General features: G+C 36.0%; 1 protein-coding gene and 1 long non-coding RNA gene across 2 annotated transcripts in view; one reads left to right on the plus strand and one right to left on the minus strand.

Annotated features, from left to right (window-relative positions):
- LOC141277533 (uncharacterized) overlaps positions 1-16,055 on the minus strand; it is a 68,413-nt gene that overhangs the window by 37,353 nt on the left and 15,005 nt on the right. The gene's annotated exons all lie outside the window — the stretch shown is intronic.
- FRG1 (FSHD region gene 1) lies at positions 1,306-14,914 on the plus strand. Its single transcript, XM_004327857.4, has 10 exons — positions 1,306-1,444; positions 1,553-1,630; positions 3,657-3,727; positions 7,977-8,102; positions 8,901-8,958; positions 9,301-9,415; positions 10,855-10,959; positions 12,973-13,064; positions 13,563-13,673; positions 14,812-14,914. Exons 2-10 carry the CDS (start codon positions 1,569-1,571, stop codon positions 14,846-14,848), a joined length of 777 nt encoding a protein of 258 aa, XP_004327905.1. The 5' UTR covers positions 1,306-1,444; positions 1,553-1,568; the 3' UTR covers positions 14,849-14,914.

Consider the following 16,055-nt stretch of genomic DNA (forward strand, 5'->3'; position numbering starts at 1 on the left):
TATCACCAAGCAGTGTCTTTGCAGAGACAGCTGATAAATAAATAAGGAATTAGCTTCCAATGGCCTGCTATTCCTTACCCATCCAATATGTCTACTTGTGTTTTTCTATCACAACCCATCCTATCTAGTCAAGTCACACTCTGTTCCACTCTCTTCATTATCCCACACCAGGATTTAGACTCCTACTATTTTAACTGACATTTAGGCAAGGTCTACTGTGAAGCAGGCATCGGGTACAGGTGTAGGTGAAACAAGGATAAATAAGCCATGGCTCCTGCGTTTAAAAAGCACAGTATTAAACTACAGAGTGAGAAACGAAGACTGTTTGGGGAAATAGAGGAAGTCATTCAAAGTGGCTTTTTGGAGAAAATGAAGCCTGAGTTTGTCTTAAAGGCTGAAAAAAAAGGGTCGCATGACGAGGGTGGGTAAGAGTCTAAAGCAGCATTCTAGGCAGCAGAAGCAAATGCAGAGCTCTCCAACATTTCCAATAATTTTGTATGACTGGAATTAAGGTGGCAGGGGTTCAGTGGTGGGTAAAGAGGTCACGATCACCAGTTTACTAAGTGACGCTAGGATTTTCCCTCCAGAAAGCAACAGGCTTCCCTTTAATAGATTTTAGGTAGGGGAATAATGATCAGCGATTTATTTAGAGAGATCACTCAGCACTACAGAGGACGGTTTGGAAGGTGGAGAAAATGGAATCAGGGAGGTGGATTATCAAACTGATGAGATCGGAACAGGTGATTGAAGTTGTGAAAGCCTCTCAAGACCCCCCCTATATGGAAAGACCTCTCTGATTACATTAGTTTCCACGGTCACCCTCCCACTCTACCTCCGCCCAAATTCCTGCAGCACTAGTGAAATCTTCGGCCCAAATGTTGGCACTTAATTGTCTTTTATTTTACTCCCTATTTGTTTCCTGTACATTACTCGAGACTCCCTAATTAAAACAGTACAATAAACGTTTACGTAATTGAGATGGCTCGTGACGTCGTCCAAGGCCAGGTAACGCGTTCTGTGTTACCTAGCGCCCCCGCCGCCCCGCTCCCACATGCTGGCTCAGCCCTCGGCCGCGGGGCGCAGTCAGGACCCATCTGCTGTGCAGAGTCCGGAGGGTTGACGGAGTCATTTATTTCACCCTCTGATCTAACTATCGCCTCCTCCCGAGACCTAGCAGGCGGCTCTCTCCAGAGTGGCTCAAGACGCCGAGCAGGGCTGTGAGACCCGCCACATTCACCAGAGGGCGCGTCTCCCCAGTTTCCTCGCTTAGAAAGGCCCTAAGGTTCCCGTTCTCAGGACGGAGCAAATGAACGCTGGTATATTTAGGCCCTCTGCGGTCGCCGTAGCCCCAGCCTGTCAACAGGAAGTAGAATTCTATTTGGGGCTCATTATTCGGGAGAGAAAGGCCAGGGATTCGAGGGAAACACGCCCACTGCGCTGCTGCGTAAGTTCTCAGGGAGTTTGGACTCCATCCCCACTCTTGTGCCTCCCTCGCCCGCTTCTGCCCCGGTTAACGTATCTTGCCCTGAGCCAGCTCCCTGTCTTAATACAGAAGCGTCACCGCGACCATGGCCGAATACTCCTACGTGAAGCCCACCAAACTCGTGCTCAAGGGAACCAAGGCCAAGAGGTAAACCGCGAGTTTGTGCGGGAGAATCTGCCCCTCTTTTCCGACAACCCTCCGCTCTCCTCTCCCTGCGGCTAGGCTGTGGAAGCCGCCGGGAGCTGTCATTCAGGCTCCCAGCCCTTGGGCCTGGCCTCCTGCCGAGATGGACTCAGTTCCCGGCGCGGGTGCGCAGACGCACCGCCAGAGTCTCGCCCTAGCTGGGCGGACCGATAGCCGAGGAGCCACAAGTTCGGGTCTCTTGATGAGCCCCCCCCCACCTCCAGATCTATGCTTGGTGGGTCTGTATTAGTGTGATAGTGTAGGTTATAACAGTAGCTTTCTTTATTAGGAATAATTATTTTCAACATTGTCTCCCTCCCACCTAGAAAAAATTAGCTTTTAATGCAATATGTAGATGTGGATTTTGAAAAGGATATGGGTTTGAACCTGGACTCCACTAAATACTAATTTTGTGATTTGTGGCAGGTACGTTAATATCTTTGAGCTTCCATTTATTCGTTTATTGGGAGAGATTAATGATACTCTAAAAGGATTATTATGAGGATTAAGTGAGATAATATGTACAGTAAGTAACTAGAGCCAAATACAAGGAAGAAGTTATAGTGGTGATTTATGAGTATTAGATTTTTAGGAAAAGATATCTGCCCACTCATACCTCCACCTCGTTTTTAACTGCTATATTTGCTCGGAGTTGATTATTCACAAAAATGTTGAGCATTTCATCCTGGTCTGATAGAGTTTTAGGTACGTTTATGAGAGACAGAAAGAAAGTGTCAAGGAGCAAACTGAAGCCACTGCACTTGAGAACTCTGCCTAGGGGTCTGGCATCAAGAATTTATCCTGAATACATGTGAAACTGTTACTGTCTGAATTCATAGGAGGGAGGGGAGAGTTAGCTTCTGAAAGCTTATTTTGTGATGAAAATACAAACAAGTGTGTCTTATAATCATTATAACTATCAATATAATTAACACATACATAGCACTTCCTATGTGCCAAGAACTGTTCTAAGTACTACATGTTAACTTTTTTTTAAAGTCACTCTGGGTTTTCTTTTAATTATTGAGATATAATACATATACTATAAAATTCACCCTTTTAAAGTAGAATTCAGTGCCTTTTAGGATATTCACAAGGTTCACCACTGTCAAGTTGCTGAACATTTTCATCATCTCAAAAAGAAACCCCACAATCATTAGCAGTCACTCCCCATTCTGCTCATCCCCTAATCCCAGGCAGCCACTAATCCACTTGTCTGTATCAGTTTGCCTCTTCTAAATATTTCATATAAATGGAATCATACAATATGTGGCCTTTTGTACCTGGCTTCTTTTCCTTAGGATAACATTCTCAAGGTTCATCTATGTTATATTAGTACTCATTCCTTTTATGGCTGAGTAATATTCCATTGTATGGATACAACACATTTTGTTTATCCATTCATCAGTTCATGGACATTTGAGTTTCCACTTTTTGGCACTTGTGAATGATGCTGCTATGAATATTCTTAATACAAGTTTCTGTGCAGACATATGTTTTCTTTTCTCTTGGGTGTATACCTAGGAGTAGAATTGTTAAGTCCTATGGTAACTCTGCATTTAACTTTTTGAGAACTCCAAACTCTTTTCTAAAGTGGCTGCACCATTTTACATTTTCATGAGCAATGTATGAAGATATGCATTTTCTTAATCCTCACAACAGCCTTAAGAGTTGCGTTAAATTATTATCCTCACTGTGTAGGTGGGGAAACTGACTTATTTTCCAAAAATCACAGAGCTAAGAAATGACAGAATCAGGCTTTTAAAAGGCAGTCTGGCTCCAGCGTCTGTTCTCTTAACTGTAACACAGTATGTACAGGATCAGAAGTGACTTCTCAGGATTAGAAGTAAGAGGGCATATCAATGTATATCATTGTAAATCAATAATTTATATATCAATGTACATCTTAAAAGAGTCTTCTAAGATTCCATCATATGACAGTATGCAAATCAATATATCTAAACTCATCTATATAAATTATCTCCTATAGTAAGAAGAAAAAGAGCAAAGAGAAGAAGAGGAAAAGAGAAGAAGATGAAGAAATTCAACTTGATATTGTTGGTGAGTCAGTTTTGTATACCTTATTCTGAGAAAAGTTAACATTGGTTGAGATCCCTTTAAAACTATTTTCCTAGTAGGGATAAGTAGTAAAAAGGAAGTAGAAGGAATTTATGACCGACTCATATTTGTCTTAAAGTGCTCAAATATTACTTATAGTTATAGATTGCTTTTATGCTCTAGCACAGTAGATGTCACTGCTGAGGCCTTTTCTTCATCATCAGGACAAAGCACAGGAGAGAGGAAACATGGTTCTCTGAATCATTACACTGCTTAATAACCCAGAGATTCTGATATATCATTTTAAAAAAGGCCTAATATAGATAAATATTATTTTTTATTTTATTTTATTTTTTGTGGTACGCGGGCCTCTCACTGTTGTGGCCTCTCCCGTTGCGGAGCACAGGCTCTGGACGCGCAGGCTCAGCGGCCATGGCTCACGGGCCCAGCCGCTCTGCGGCATGTGGGAACCTCCCGGACCGGGGCACAAACCCGTGTCCCCTGCATTGGCAGGCGGACTCTCAACCACTGCGCCACCAGGGAAGCCCAATAAATATTATTTAACCAAATACATTTTACAAATTATTTTCTCTTTCTCTCTTTTTTTTTCCTATTGATATCCAGTTGTCCCAGCATCACTGATAAATAGACTTTCCTTTCACCATTAAAGTGCTTTGGTATCTTTGTCAAGAATCAATTGACTTTATATGTGTTAAGTCTATTTCTGGACTCTGTTCCATCGATTTGTCTACTGTTCTAGTGATATATTTGTCTTGATTACTGTCATTTCATAAAGTCTTGAAATTAGGTTGTGTGAATCTCCCAACTTTATACTTCTTCTTTATACTTCTATACTTCTTTATACTCTTCTAGATCCTTTGCGTTTCCATATAAATTTTACAATTTATTATTTTCTACCATAAATCCTGTTGGATTTTCTGGGAGAATTATATTGAATCTAGGTCATTTGGGGAGAATCAACATTAAGTGTACTTGGTCAAAATGGCACAGAACATGTAAAATACAAATAATTTAAAATCATTAACTATTACATTTTTAAGAAAGTTTTAATGATCATAGGATGCTGATAATGATTCTAGGTAAAGCATTTTTTTTTTTTTTTACTGAAAACAATTATCGCTATAAGTCAGAAATAAATTATGTAAAGCTCTCACTAAATTATTTTAATTGTGGTAAAATATACATAACAAAATTTATCACTTTAGCCATTTTTAAATGTACAATTCAATGTCATTAAGTGCATTCACATTGTTATACAGCCATCACCACCATCCGTCTCCAGAATTGTTTTCAGCTTGCAAAACTGAAACCTTGCACCTATTAAATTATAAATGCCCATTCCTTACTCCCCCCTAGTCCCTGGCAACCTCCATTCTATTTTCTGTCTCTCTATTTTCTGTCTCTATGAATTCAACTACTCTAAGTACCTCAGAAGGGTGGAATCATACAGTATTTGTCCTTTTATGACTGTCTTACTTTGCATAATGTCTTCAGGGTTCATCCATGTTGTAGCATGTGTCAGAATTGCCTTCCTTTTTAAGGCTGAATAATATTCCTTTGTATGTATATACCACATTTGTTTATCCATTCATCTATCAATGAAAACATGGGTTGCTTCTACCTTTTGCCTGTGAACATGGTTGTATAGATATCTCTTCAAGACTCTGCTTTCATTTCTTCTTGGTATAGACCCAGAAATGGAATTGCTGGATCATATACAGTAATTCTATTTGAAATTTTGTGAGAAACCACCATACCATCACATTCCCACCAGCAGTGCACAAGAGTTCCAGTTTCTCCACATCCTCATGAACACTTGTTATTTTCTGTTTTTTTTGATAATAGCCATCCTAATGGGTATGAAGTGGTATCCCATTATGGTTTTGGTTTGCATTTTCCTAATGATTAGTAATGTTGAGCATCTTTTCATGTGGTTATTGGCCATCTGCATATCTTCTTTGGAGAAATGCCTATTCAAGTCCTTTGCCCATCATTTGAATTGGGTTGCTTTTCTTGTGGTTGCTGAGTTTTAAGAGTTCTCTACATATCCTGGATATTTATTCCTTATCAAATACGTGATGTACAAATATTTTCTGGTTGTCTTTTTACTCTATTGATAGTGTCCTTTAATGCACAAAAATTTTTCATTTTGATGAAGTCCAGTTTGTCTGTTTATTCTTTTGTTGTTTGTACCTTTGATGTCATATCCAAGAAATCATTGCCAAATCCAGTGTCATGAGGCTTCTCCCATATGCTTTCTTCTTAGAGTTTTATCTTGATAGTTTCAGCTCTTACATGTAGGTCTTTGATGCATTTTGAGTTAGTATGTGTATATTATATTAGGTAAGGTCCAGCTTCATTTAAGCTAAACTTTTACTAATTTTTTATTAGTTATGAGAAGCCTGACCTGTTTAGCTGAATAGATAATTTTGTACAGTGTGATTAACTCAATTTTTATTATGGAAAATTTTCAAACTAATACATAAGTAGAGAAAAGAATGTAATGAATCTTCCATGAATATAATGAATCACTGAGCTTTAGTAATAATCAATATTTTAACAGTCTTGTTTGATTTACACACATGCCCACTGTGAGATAATCTCTCATACATTTTTCTGGAGAATTTTAAAATAAATAACAGATACTAAGTCATTATAAATGTGCATTTCTTACAAGGTCAGTCTCTCTCTCTCTTTTCTTCCTTCTGTTTTGCTCTTTCTTTTAATACATAACACTATCTCATTATCAGACCCAACAAAAATTGGATACAATTTAGGTTTGTACTCAACAGTGAAAAGCTTTTCCTCTAAGATCAGGAACAAGACAAGGATGCCCACACTTGCCACTTTTATTCAAGATAGTATTGGAAGTCCTACAGAGCAATTAGGCAAGAAAAAGAAATCCAAATCAGAAAGGAAGAAGTAAAAATGTCATTATTTGCAGATGACAGGATATTATATATAGAAAACCCTAAAGACTCCACCAAAAAACTGTTAGAACTGATCAACGAATTCAGTAAAGTTGCAGAATACAAAATGAATATACAAAAATTTGTTGCATTTAGTATACATTAATAATGAACTATCAGAAAGCGAAATTCACAGTCCCATTTACAACTGCATCAAAAAGAATAAAATACCTAGGAATAAATTAACAAAGGAGGTGAAAGACCTATACACTGAAAACTATAAGACATTAATGACAGAAATTGAAGAAGACATGTAGAAAAGATATTCCATGGTCATGGAATGGAAGAATTAATATTGTTAAAATGTCTAAACTAACCCCAAAGCAATCTACAGATTCAGTGAAATTCCTATCAAAATTCCAGTGGCATTTTTCACAGAAGTAGAACAAACAGTCCTAAAATTTATATGTACCACAAAAGACCCCAAATAATCAAAGCGATATAGAGAAAGAAGAACAAGGCTGGTGGTATCACACTTCCTGATTTCAAAGTATATTATAAAGCTAAAGTAATCAAAACAGTATGGTACTGACATAAAAACAAACACATAGATCAATGGAGCCAGATAGAGAGCCCAGAAATAAACCCATGCATATTCCAGGAATATACAATGAGGAAAGGACAGTCTTTTCAATAAATGATGTTGGGAAAACTGGACTGCTATCTTGTACCATACACAAAAATTAACTCAAAATGAATTAAATGTTTAAATGTAAGACCTGAAACCATAAAACTCCTAGAAGGAAAATATACGTAATAAGCTCCCTGACCTCAGTCTTAGCAATTGTAATTATAATCTGGAGGGATACATAAGAAACAGGTTGCAGTAGTCATTGCCTCTGTAAACCAGTCGTGGATGACTGGAGGCTGATATGAGAGAGTCTGTTCTCTATATATCATTTTGTACCTTCATGTGTACTGCTATTTTACATTTTAAAAGAACCTAATCTTGACAGTGGTGGTAGTAACCTAGATCTACATACCTGCATAGAAACATACAAGTGAGTGTGTGTAAAAGTGATGAAATCTGAATAAGTTTCATGGATTGTATCAGTTTTATGGATTTGGTTTTGATACTGACTATAGTTATGCAAGATGTTAGCCATTGGGAGAAAGTGATTAAAAGGTATATGAGATCTCCCTGTATTATTCTTACAACTACAAAATAAAAATTTTAAATATGTTATAATGACAACAGCAACAAGTAAGAACCTTCTGTCAAATCCAGAATATAAATTTAAATTACTGATTTTATTTTTTAGGAATCTGGTGGACAGTAACAAACTTTGGTGAAATTTCAGGAACCATAGCGATTGAAATGGATAAAGGAACCTACATACATGCACTTGACAATGGACTTTTTACACTGGGAGCTCCACATAAAGAAGGTTTGTGTCTGGTAGAAGCAATGGAAGGGAAAAGGCTACAGTATATATTTTATAACATTCACTCACTTAGGCCAAATTCTAACAAATCTCGAATATATTCCAAAGGAATGAATCCATTGATTTGACTCTTCCATTTTTTTTCCTTCTTCACTATTTACCAGTTATTGGCAACTCCCTCTTTCCAGTATAAGCATTTGAAAACATTCTGTATAGTTCCAGAAGAGTATCCATGGGAATCAAAAACAATATGAATAATTGAAATAATAAGTAGAAAGAAAAAGAAAACCTGGTTGAGTCAAAGGTTTGAATTCCTTTATTCTTTAGACCTTTTGCCAAAACTAATCTGGAGCATTAAATAACTGTTAATAATTTAAAGTTTTCTCATTCCTTTTAGCCCATGGGAAGAAGCACTAATGAGATACGAAGAAATTAGAAGATTAAAAGGCAGTAGCTTTTTGTCTGAATGGCCATCCCTTGAATAACTTAAAGCATGTAGCTTTTTAAATATTAATTGCTTATTTGTCTATGTGCTAACTGCATTTTAAAATACAAAGAGATAGTATCTTGGAAGTGACTAAATAAGCATCATGCTGACCTATCTTGTTAAGTATGTAAAACTAAACATGAGTTATATAGAAGATAAAGTAACTCTTGATACTATGAATACTGTATTATAATTACATCATAATATAATATTCTTATGTTTGTTTTTAAAAGAGCTACTTCTTTCAAGCTAAAGAGTATCTTTATATTTATAAGAAATGTCAAATTTATTTCAAATTGTTTTTTCTCCTGTAGTTGATGAGGGTCCTAGTCCTCCAGAGCAGTTTACAGCTGTCAAATTGTCTGATTCCAGGTAAGCTTGAGTTGAACTATAATTAATACATTGTAATACAATATGATACATTGTAATGGAATATTATATATCGATTAAAAGTAGTGTTTTTGAAGAATAATGAATTTGGAAAATGTTTGCTATATAAGGTATTATATAATACTTGTATTAAGAAAGTAGAATATTAAATTGTATACATAGAACTACATTGTCCAGTACGGTAGCCACTAGCCACACATGGCTTTTGAACATTTGGACTGTGGTTAGTCTTGAATTTTTATACACACACATACTATTTTTATGTTCCATATTTAATTTCCTTTCTCTCCGTTTTTAACATTGATCTATTTTATTGATCTGAAGAATTGCCCTGAAATCTGGCTATGGAAAATACCTAGGTATAAATTCAGATGGACTTGTTGTTGGGCGTTCAGATGCAATTGGACCAAGAGAACAATGGGAACCAGTCTTTCAAGATGTAAGTACTCTTATTGTTTATAAAAGTTCCTTGTCAGTGAATGGGAAAGTCTCTAACATTCACTGAGAACATATGTTCAAAAAAACCAAAAAAAGTAGACTGCAATAATGCATTAAATTTTTTAAAACCAACATGAATTCATAACCTTAAAAAGAGCTAAAAAAATAGTGCAACACAGGGGAAAAAAAAATCAACAAAGTGAAAAGACAAGCTATGGATTGGGAAAAGTATTTGCAAACCATATATCTGACAAGGTGTTAATGTCCAAATTATATAAGAAACTCATTCAATAGCAAAAGAAAGAAAAATTTAAAAATGGGCAAAGAAACTGAATAGATATTTTTCATTATATCAACAGAAAACACCAACATAGGGAGGGTGGGAGGGAGGGAGACGCAAGAGGGAAGAGATATGGGAACATATGTATATGTATAACTGATTCACTTTGTTATAAAGCAGAAACTAACACACCATTGTAAAGCAATTATACCCCAATAAAGATGTTAAAAAAAAAAACAAAACAAACAAACAAACAAAAAAAAACACCAACATATGATAAGGTCAGGATGATAAGTCAGATACTACCAGTTATACAGAATTTGAGGGATGTTCATTTCACTTTATTTTTGGGAAAAACACTAAGTTTTAAAATTTTAAATTTAAATGAAAGAAAGACGTAAAAGTCCCTCATGTAACAAGTAAAACTTTGTTACAAAAAGGTACTCAGCAGAAAGATCAGCAGCACATATTTAAATCACCTTAGACTATACAGCCACATCCAAGCTTACCAAAAGTCATCCAGGTGACAGAAAACCGAGCCCTTACCACCTCAAATAAGAAACTAAGTCAAATCCATGTTATTAGCACTTTTGTAACTGGATATGATAGAAGATTTAATTCTTCCTACACCCAGAAGTCCCTCAGACATTGATTCTTAAAGTTCTGAGCAATAAATTCAAAGGCATCGAAGGCTAGCTTTTATGAGATATATTTTCTCTGCGTTTTTTTTTTATTTTATTGAAGTATAGTTGATTATACTTCAACTATGATATGTTTTTATATTTTCTAATTATGGAGAAAAATTTAAAACACTACTATTATAATTTTTTTTGTCTTTAAAGCTAACTTTTTAAAACACTAAATCAGTCATATCCTCAATAAATCTCTGAGGCCAAGGGAAATAATTCTATTCCATACAGTTAGAATTTAGTCCTACTAATAGAATATACTAAAAATATTTAATGTGGTTATCTTTGAGTAGTAAGATTATAGGTGATTTTGGTTTTCTTTTCTGTATGTTTTTTTTTTTTCCAAGTTTTCTTCACATTATTTTTCCTGATTACTTTTAGACATGGGAAAAATTCAATTTAGTCTCAAGACTTAAGAATTTTTTTCACAGGTATTCTCATAACTTATTTCTTATTATTTTGTTCATTTAGGGGAAAATGGCTTTACTGGCCTCAAATAGCTGCTTTATTAGATGCAATGAAGCAGGTGATATAGAAGCAAAAAGTAAAACGGCAGGAGAAGAAGAAATGATAAAGGTAATCATGAGACTTTTCTGTAGACTAATACATGTCACATGTATGATGTGACTGCTTCTCTTTAAAATGTTGTAATCTGATCCAGATTCGCTGTGTGTAATGCATTAGTGAGGGCCAGAGTGGAAGGCTTAAAGAAACGAGGGAAAAAAGCCTTTTGTAAGGTGGCTTTAATCCTTATAAATAAAGCATTAAAATCCATGTTACATTTTCTCCACTATCAGCATAATTTAAACACATCTATCAAGTATCTGCATATGTTTTGTTTTAAATTCTGTGTCATATATTTGATTTTATTTTTAAAATGTTCTCGATTTTCATAATCCTCAGTTTTACAGTCTTACAGTATTCTTTTTACCTTGAAAAATATCACTAATCTTTTTAAACAAGAATATTAATACCAGTAACTCTTCATTTCATTATTTGGAGTTGACTGATGGGGAAAAAAATACCATTCTAGACAGCTCAGGAATTAGAAGTTTCGGTCTATGTTCCATAGTTTTCTCAAAAGTCATTTTCACTGCCAAAATCTCAAAAAATTTAAATCTAAAACCTAGATATTCTTGTTATATTTTAAAAAGTATTAGTCATAATATTTTTCAATTATATAAACAAAACTACAGCAAGTAGCTGCAGGTACTCTGCTGAGTGAGGCTTTACAGAGGAGGAAACAACCTTTGACCTTCCCTACATCCTCACTGTTTTGATCAGTCACTTCATGAAGTCACACAGATAAAGTGGAGACAGGATGTGTACCCAGGCCCAACTGACTCTAGAAATTACGTTCCACATCACACTGCTTCTCAGGAAGCAGTCATTAGAAAAATGCTGGTGGATTTCTGACTCACCTATTTTTAATTTTATTTATATTTAATATTATTGTATCGTGCTTGAAGTGTTTTTCATCTGGATTACATTATAAAAGTATGATTATTAAAGACAAGCAGTACAAATGTATGTGCAGTACTTTGCACATCTACAGAAATAAAAAAACACTGTGTTATATTTATCAATAATTACAACCGTTTTTATATGAAGTACCTGTCAGATTTCCCTGGGTCTGTCTGGTTAGTCAGGTACCTGAAAGCTCTGAGCAATGATAATCCAGGACTCTTTCCACCTTGCCTTTTACATTGCAGGCTCTGCTAGTCCATGTCAGCATCCACCTTTATAGCCTAGCCTTATCTACCAGAACACATTCCCTCCTGCCGAAAGCAGTATTGTGTCACAGACCTGGCCCAGAATTTCCCCAGGTCTTCTAGGACTCCTCCAGCCAAAACTGTCACACACATATTATTTGCACATGCCTATTGCTCACCAGTTTCTAAGCAATCTTGGAATTATGCTCTAAGGCACAGAGATCCCTTTCCAATGTGGGTCCTTTGGGTTGCAAATTGCCAGTTTCATGGCCCTGAATTCTGTCCTCTTCTTACCCCCCTCAGTTGATCCTAATTGCTGTATCTGTATCAATTAATTTATGGAATGTGATAGTAAGTATCTGTCAAAACTGATGAAAGTATAAGGAGGATTTAAAAGGGATAGATTCCAATTAGATGAAAACAAATTGTGTTATGTTAAAAGTTTTAATGTGTTGGTAATATCTTATGCATAGTAAAATAGCTACTATCTTAAACTTTCAGTGTATAAAATGAACACTAAATTGCAGGATAATTTGATCCTACTGTATTTACTTTTGCAGCCAAAATTAAATTAGTTAAATTATTGCCTAATTGGCTTAGTGGGATCTGATCTGTAAAATGCTTTTCAAATAAGTTTCTCTTCAGTGTTTCTGATGTAAGGGCTCTAAAGAAACGTATAATAGCAATTATTTAGATAAATTATATATATAAATAAAAACACATATCTAGAATCTGTCTTTTTCTGAATCTAATTGCTAAGTTAACTGTTTTCTTCTTTTGCGTAAGAAATCACCTAGAATGTTCTTCTGTAATAAGTAAGGTGGAGCAGGGGGAAGATAAATGTGTAACCTGTTGGGTTCTCATCTCCAATATCCAGATTAGATCCTGTGCTGAAAGAGAAACTAAGAAAAAAGATGATATTCCAGAAGAAGACAAAGGAAATGTCAAACAGTGTGAAATCAATTATGTGTACGTATATTTTTTCCTTTCAGAACTGTAGATTTGGCAGTGAGATGCTTCTCAAGGCACCTAAAATAAAATAACCTGAAGGACAAGCAGAGACAACATACTGTAGACTCTAGGACAGAGCACTAAACCGAATGCTTCTCTTAGGCTTCAGTTTTTGTAATTATCGTCCTGCTAGCTTTCAATGCTCAAATCACTTGAGTTAATTTATTCTCCCTACTCTATAGAGTGTCTGTCATTGTCAGTACATAATGCCAACCAAATGCTTCCAGGACACAGGAGACTCCAGCCAATATTCCAAATCTTGAATTTGTAGAGCTATCCAAACAACTGCCTCTTTGATGGTGGGGTACTAAAGTCATTTTTGTTGTTGAAAAGTTGTATATTATTTAAGAAAAAGGTTTTTTTAAATAAAAAACTTTTAAAAATATTTTAAGCTCATCAGTAAACATGTATAATCAAAGTTTGAGATATTTTTCAAGAAAGATATTTTCTTAACAGAAAGAAATTCCAGAGCTTCCAAGACCACAAACTTAAAATAAGTAAAGAAGACAGTAAAATTCTTAAAAAGGCCCGGAAAGATGGATTTTTGCATGAAACACTTCTGGACAGGTAGGCATATTTTTAATCATTTCCAACTATTTTCAGTGGCCAATAGAAGTAGTGTATATAAACCCATGTTCTTTTTTAATTACTGTAATTTTCAAATTTTTGTCTTTATTTTTAATTTTTGAATGTGGTGGTATTACCTTAAAAGGACATCATAAGTCTGGGAAAAGATCACCAAGAAAGAATATCTGGAAATAGCCAGATTCCAAGTGCTTATATATTTTATTGCAAGAAATTCAGGTCTGACTGAAACTGTTTCATAAATTTATTTACCATCAACTTTTTATAACTATCAGAACCAGGGCTAGAAAGAAGTTCTTTGACTAATTTCAAAATTCAGTGAGTTCTGTTAAAGTAGTGCAGCTTTCCAAAAATGAGATAAAAATCAGTTTAAAAATTTCTAAGTATAAAATTGAATAACAAAATTGAAGCACTTTCATTAAGTTGAATTCAGATGTGTGCAGGATATTTATCATAGCACATTATTAATATTTATTTATTAGTATTCCTATTTAGGTAAGTAGTGTCCTAGATTTACAACATTTAAAAAATGCTTAGGGCTTCCCTGGTGGCGCAGTGGTTGAGAGTCCGCCTGCCGATGCAGGGGACACGGGTTCGTGCCCCGGTCCGGGAGGATCCCACATGCTGCGGAGTGGCTGGGCCCGTGAGCCATGGCCGCTGGGCCTGCATGTCCGGAGCCTGTGCTCCGCAAGGGGAGAGGCTACAACAGTGAGAGGCCCGTGTATCACAAAAAAAAGAAAAAAAAAAGAGTAAGGCCTGTGTCCTCTAACTTTTATCACTTATGAAAATACAACATTGCCACCTTGTTAAATAGAAGCTTAGAGCATGCTTAAATTCAGAGGCAATTAAAATCGCTGTTATGGATTTAAAAAGCCCTCAAGCAACATGAGTTAAAGATCAGGAAAAGATTTTTTTTGTAAGAATAAAATCCATGTAGTATGAAACATAAAATTGAAAAGTAAAATTTTAATTAAACTATTTTAATATAGGCAGTGTGGTAATATAATAACCAAAATTGAGAGCACAATTTCTGAGCATGAGTTTATGTTTAGTAGCAGTTGGCTATATATGACATGTTTCTACATAGATTAATTTTTATTATTTGTTTTTGTTTAAACAGGAGAGCCAAATTGAAAGCTGATAGATATTGCAAATGACCAGGATTTTTGTTTCTGTCTTCTTTTTTTCTGAATAAAAAAATCATTGGAAGTGTTTTAACAGAATTATTGGGCTGTTATGGAATTACTGCTGAACCAGTTGCTAGATTGAACCAAGACTAATCAAGTTTAATTGAGATTCTCCATGGATGTACTTTTTTAGTCAACTGCAGTGTTTCACATGGAAATGAAACTTAGAGTACACACTTAAAGTACCACAGAATTCTCTTCTTTTCTGGATTTCCTGTCATAAAGCATGAAGTGCTACTCTGTGAAACTGATGCTTCTTGTGCAGCTTGTGGAAGCTGTCTTATTGCTTTACAGTCTTACTTTGCATTACTCAGTACAATAGATGCCTAATCAGTACCTTTAAAAGGAAATTAGAAACTCCCAGTCCAATCAGTCAGCAAGGCTTTGATTCTACCTCTTAAATGTTGCCCAAATCACACACAAGCCAAACAAATATCAGGACAAGGGGACTGCACAGAGAGAAAGAAATCGGGTATTAAGCAGTGGGATGGGAACAGGAAACATTTTACAAAAGAGCGAGTAGGTTCAGAACAGAGGCTAAGAGTAAAATTGGGGAAATTCCCTACTTAGGACAGTTTAACCACAATGGATATGTATTTATATAATGCTTTCATCCTCACGTGTGGGATGGGATGGGAGCTATTAAAGAGGCTCAGACACTAAGCATTGCTGAGGTCTGCTATGCTGAGACAGTTTTATTCCTAGCCTGTCTCTTTCTGAGTTCCTGAAAACAGTATTCAGGAGCCTGTGCTCCGCAACGGGAGAGGCCACAACAGTGAGAGGCCCGCGTACCACAAAAAAAAAAAAAGAATCGCCTAGGGTACCTGTAGATTTCCAAGACCCATCCTTAGAGGTACAGGCTTAGCATAACTAGGATTAGTCCCCAAAACTGACATTTAACAAGCACTCCAGGTAACTCGGAAGCAAGTGATCTGAACCACACTTTGAGAAACACTACCCTCAAGAGACTGAAGTCTTATTTCCAACGGTAGCCTGGTACCAAAGACCATCTGCCGGCCAACTGATTTCCCTGGAACAAACATTCTGTCTGCCTGAATTTTTGAACGGAGTATATTCCTGTACTCCTTGTCACCATGCTCACCCTCATGTTCACCCAGTTCTTGCCCCCATTTGAGAGAGCAGGACTAATTACAGGTCCTGGCAACTGGAGGATACA

The sequence above is a fragment of the Tursiops truncatus genome, chromosome 21, assembly GCF_011762595.2.
Source record: "Tursiops truncatus isolate mTurTru1 chromosome 21, mTurTru1.mat.Y, whole genome shotgun sequence".
NCBI classification, from domain to species: Eukaryota; Metazoa; Chordata; class Mammalia; order Artiodactyla; family Delphinidae; genus Tursiops; species Tursiops truncatus.

Bases quoted from the DNA above. Each gene is read 5' to 3' on its own strand.
- FRG1 (XM_004327857.4), top strand. From the start codon at position 1,569: ATGGCCGAATACTCCTACGTGAAGCCCACCAAACTCGTGCTCAAGGGA. The intron at 3,728-7,976 runs GTGAGTCAGTTT...TTTATTTTTTAG, and splicing joins AATTCAACTTGATATTGTTG to GAATCTGGTGGACAGTAACA. The intron at 9,416-10,854 runs GTAAGTACTCTT...TTGTTCATTTAG, and splicing joins GGGAACCAGTCTTTCAAGAT to GGGAAAATGGCTTTACTGGC.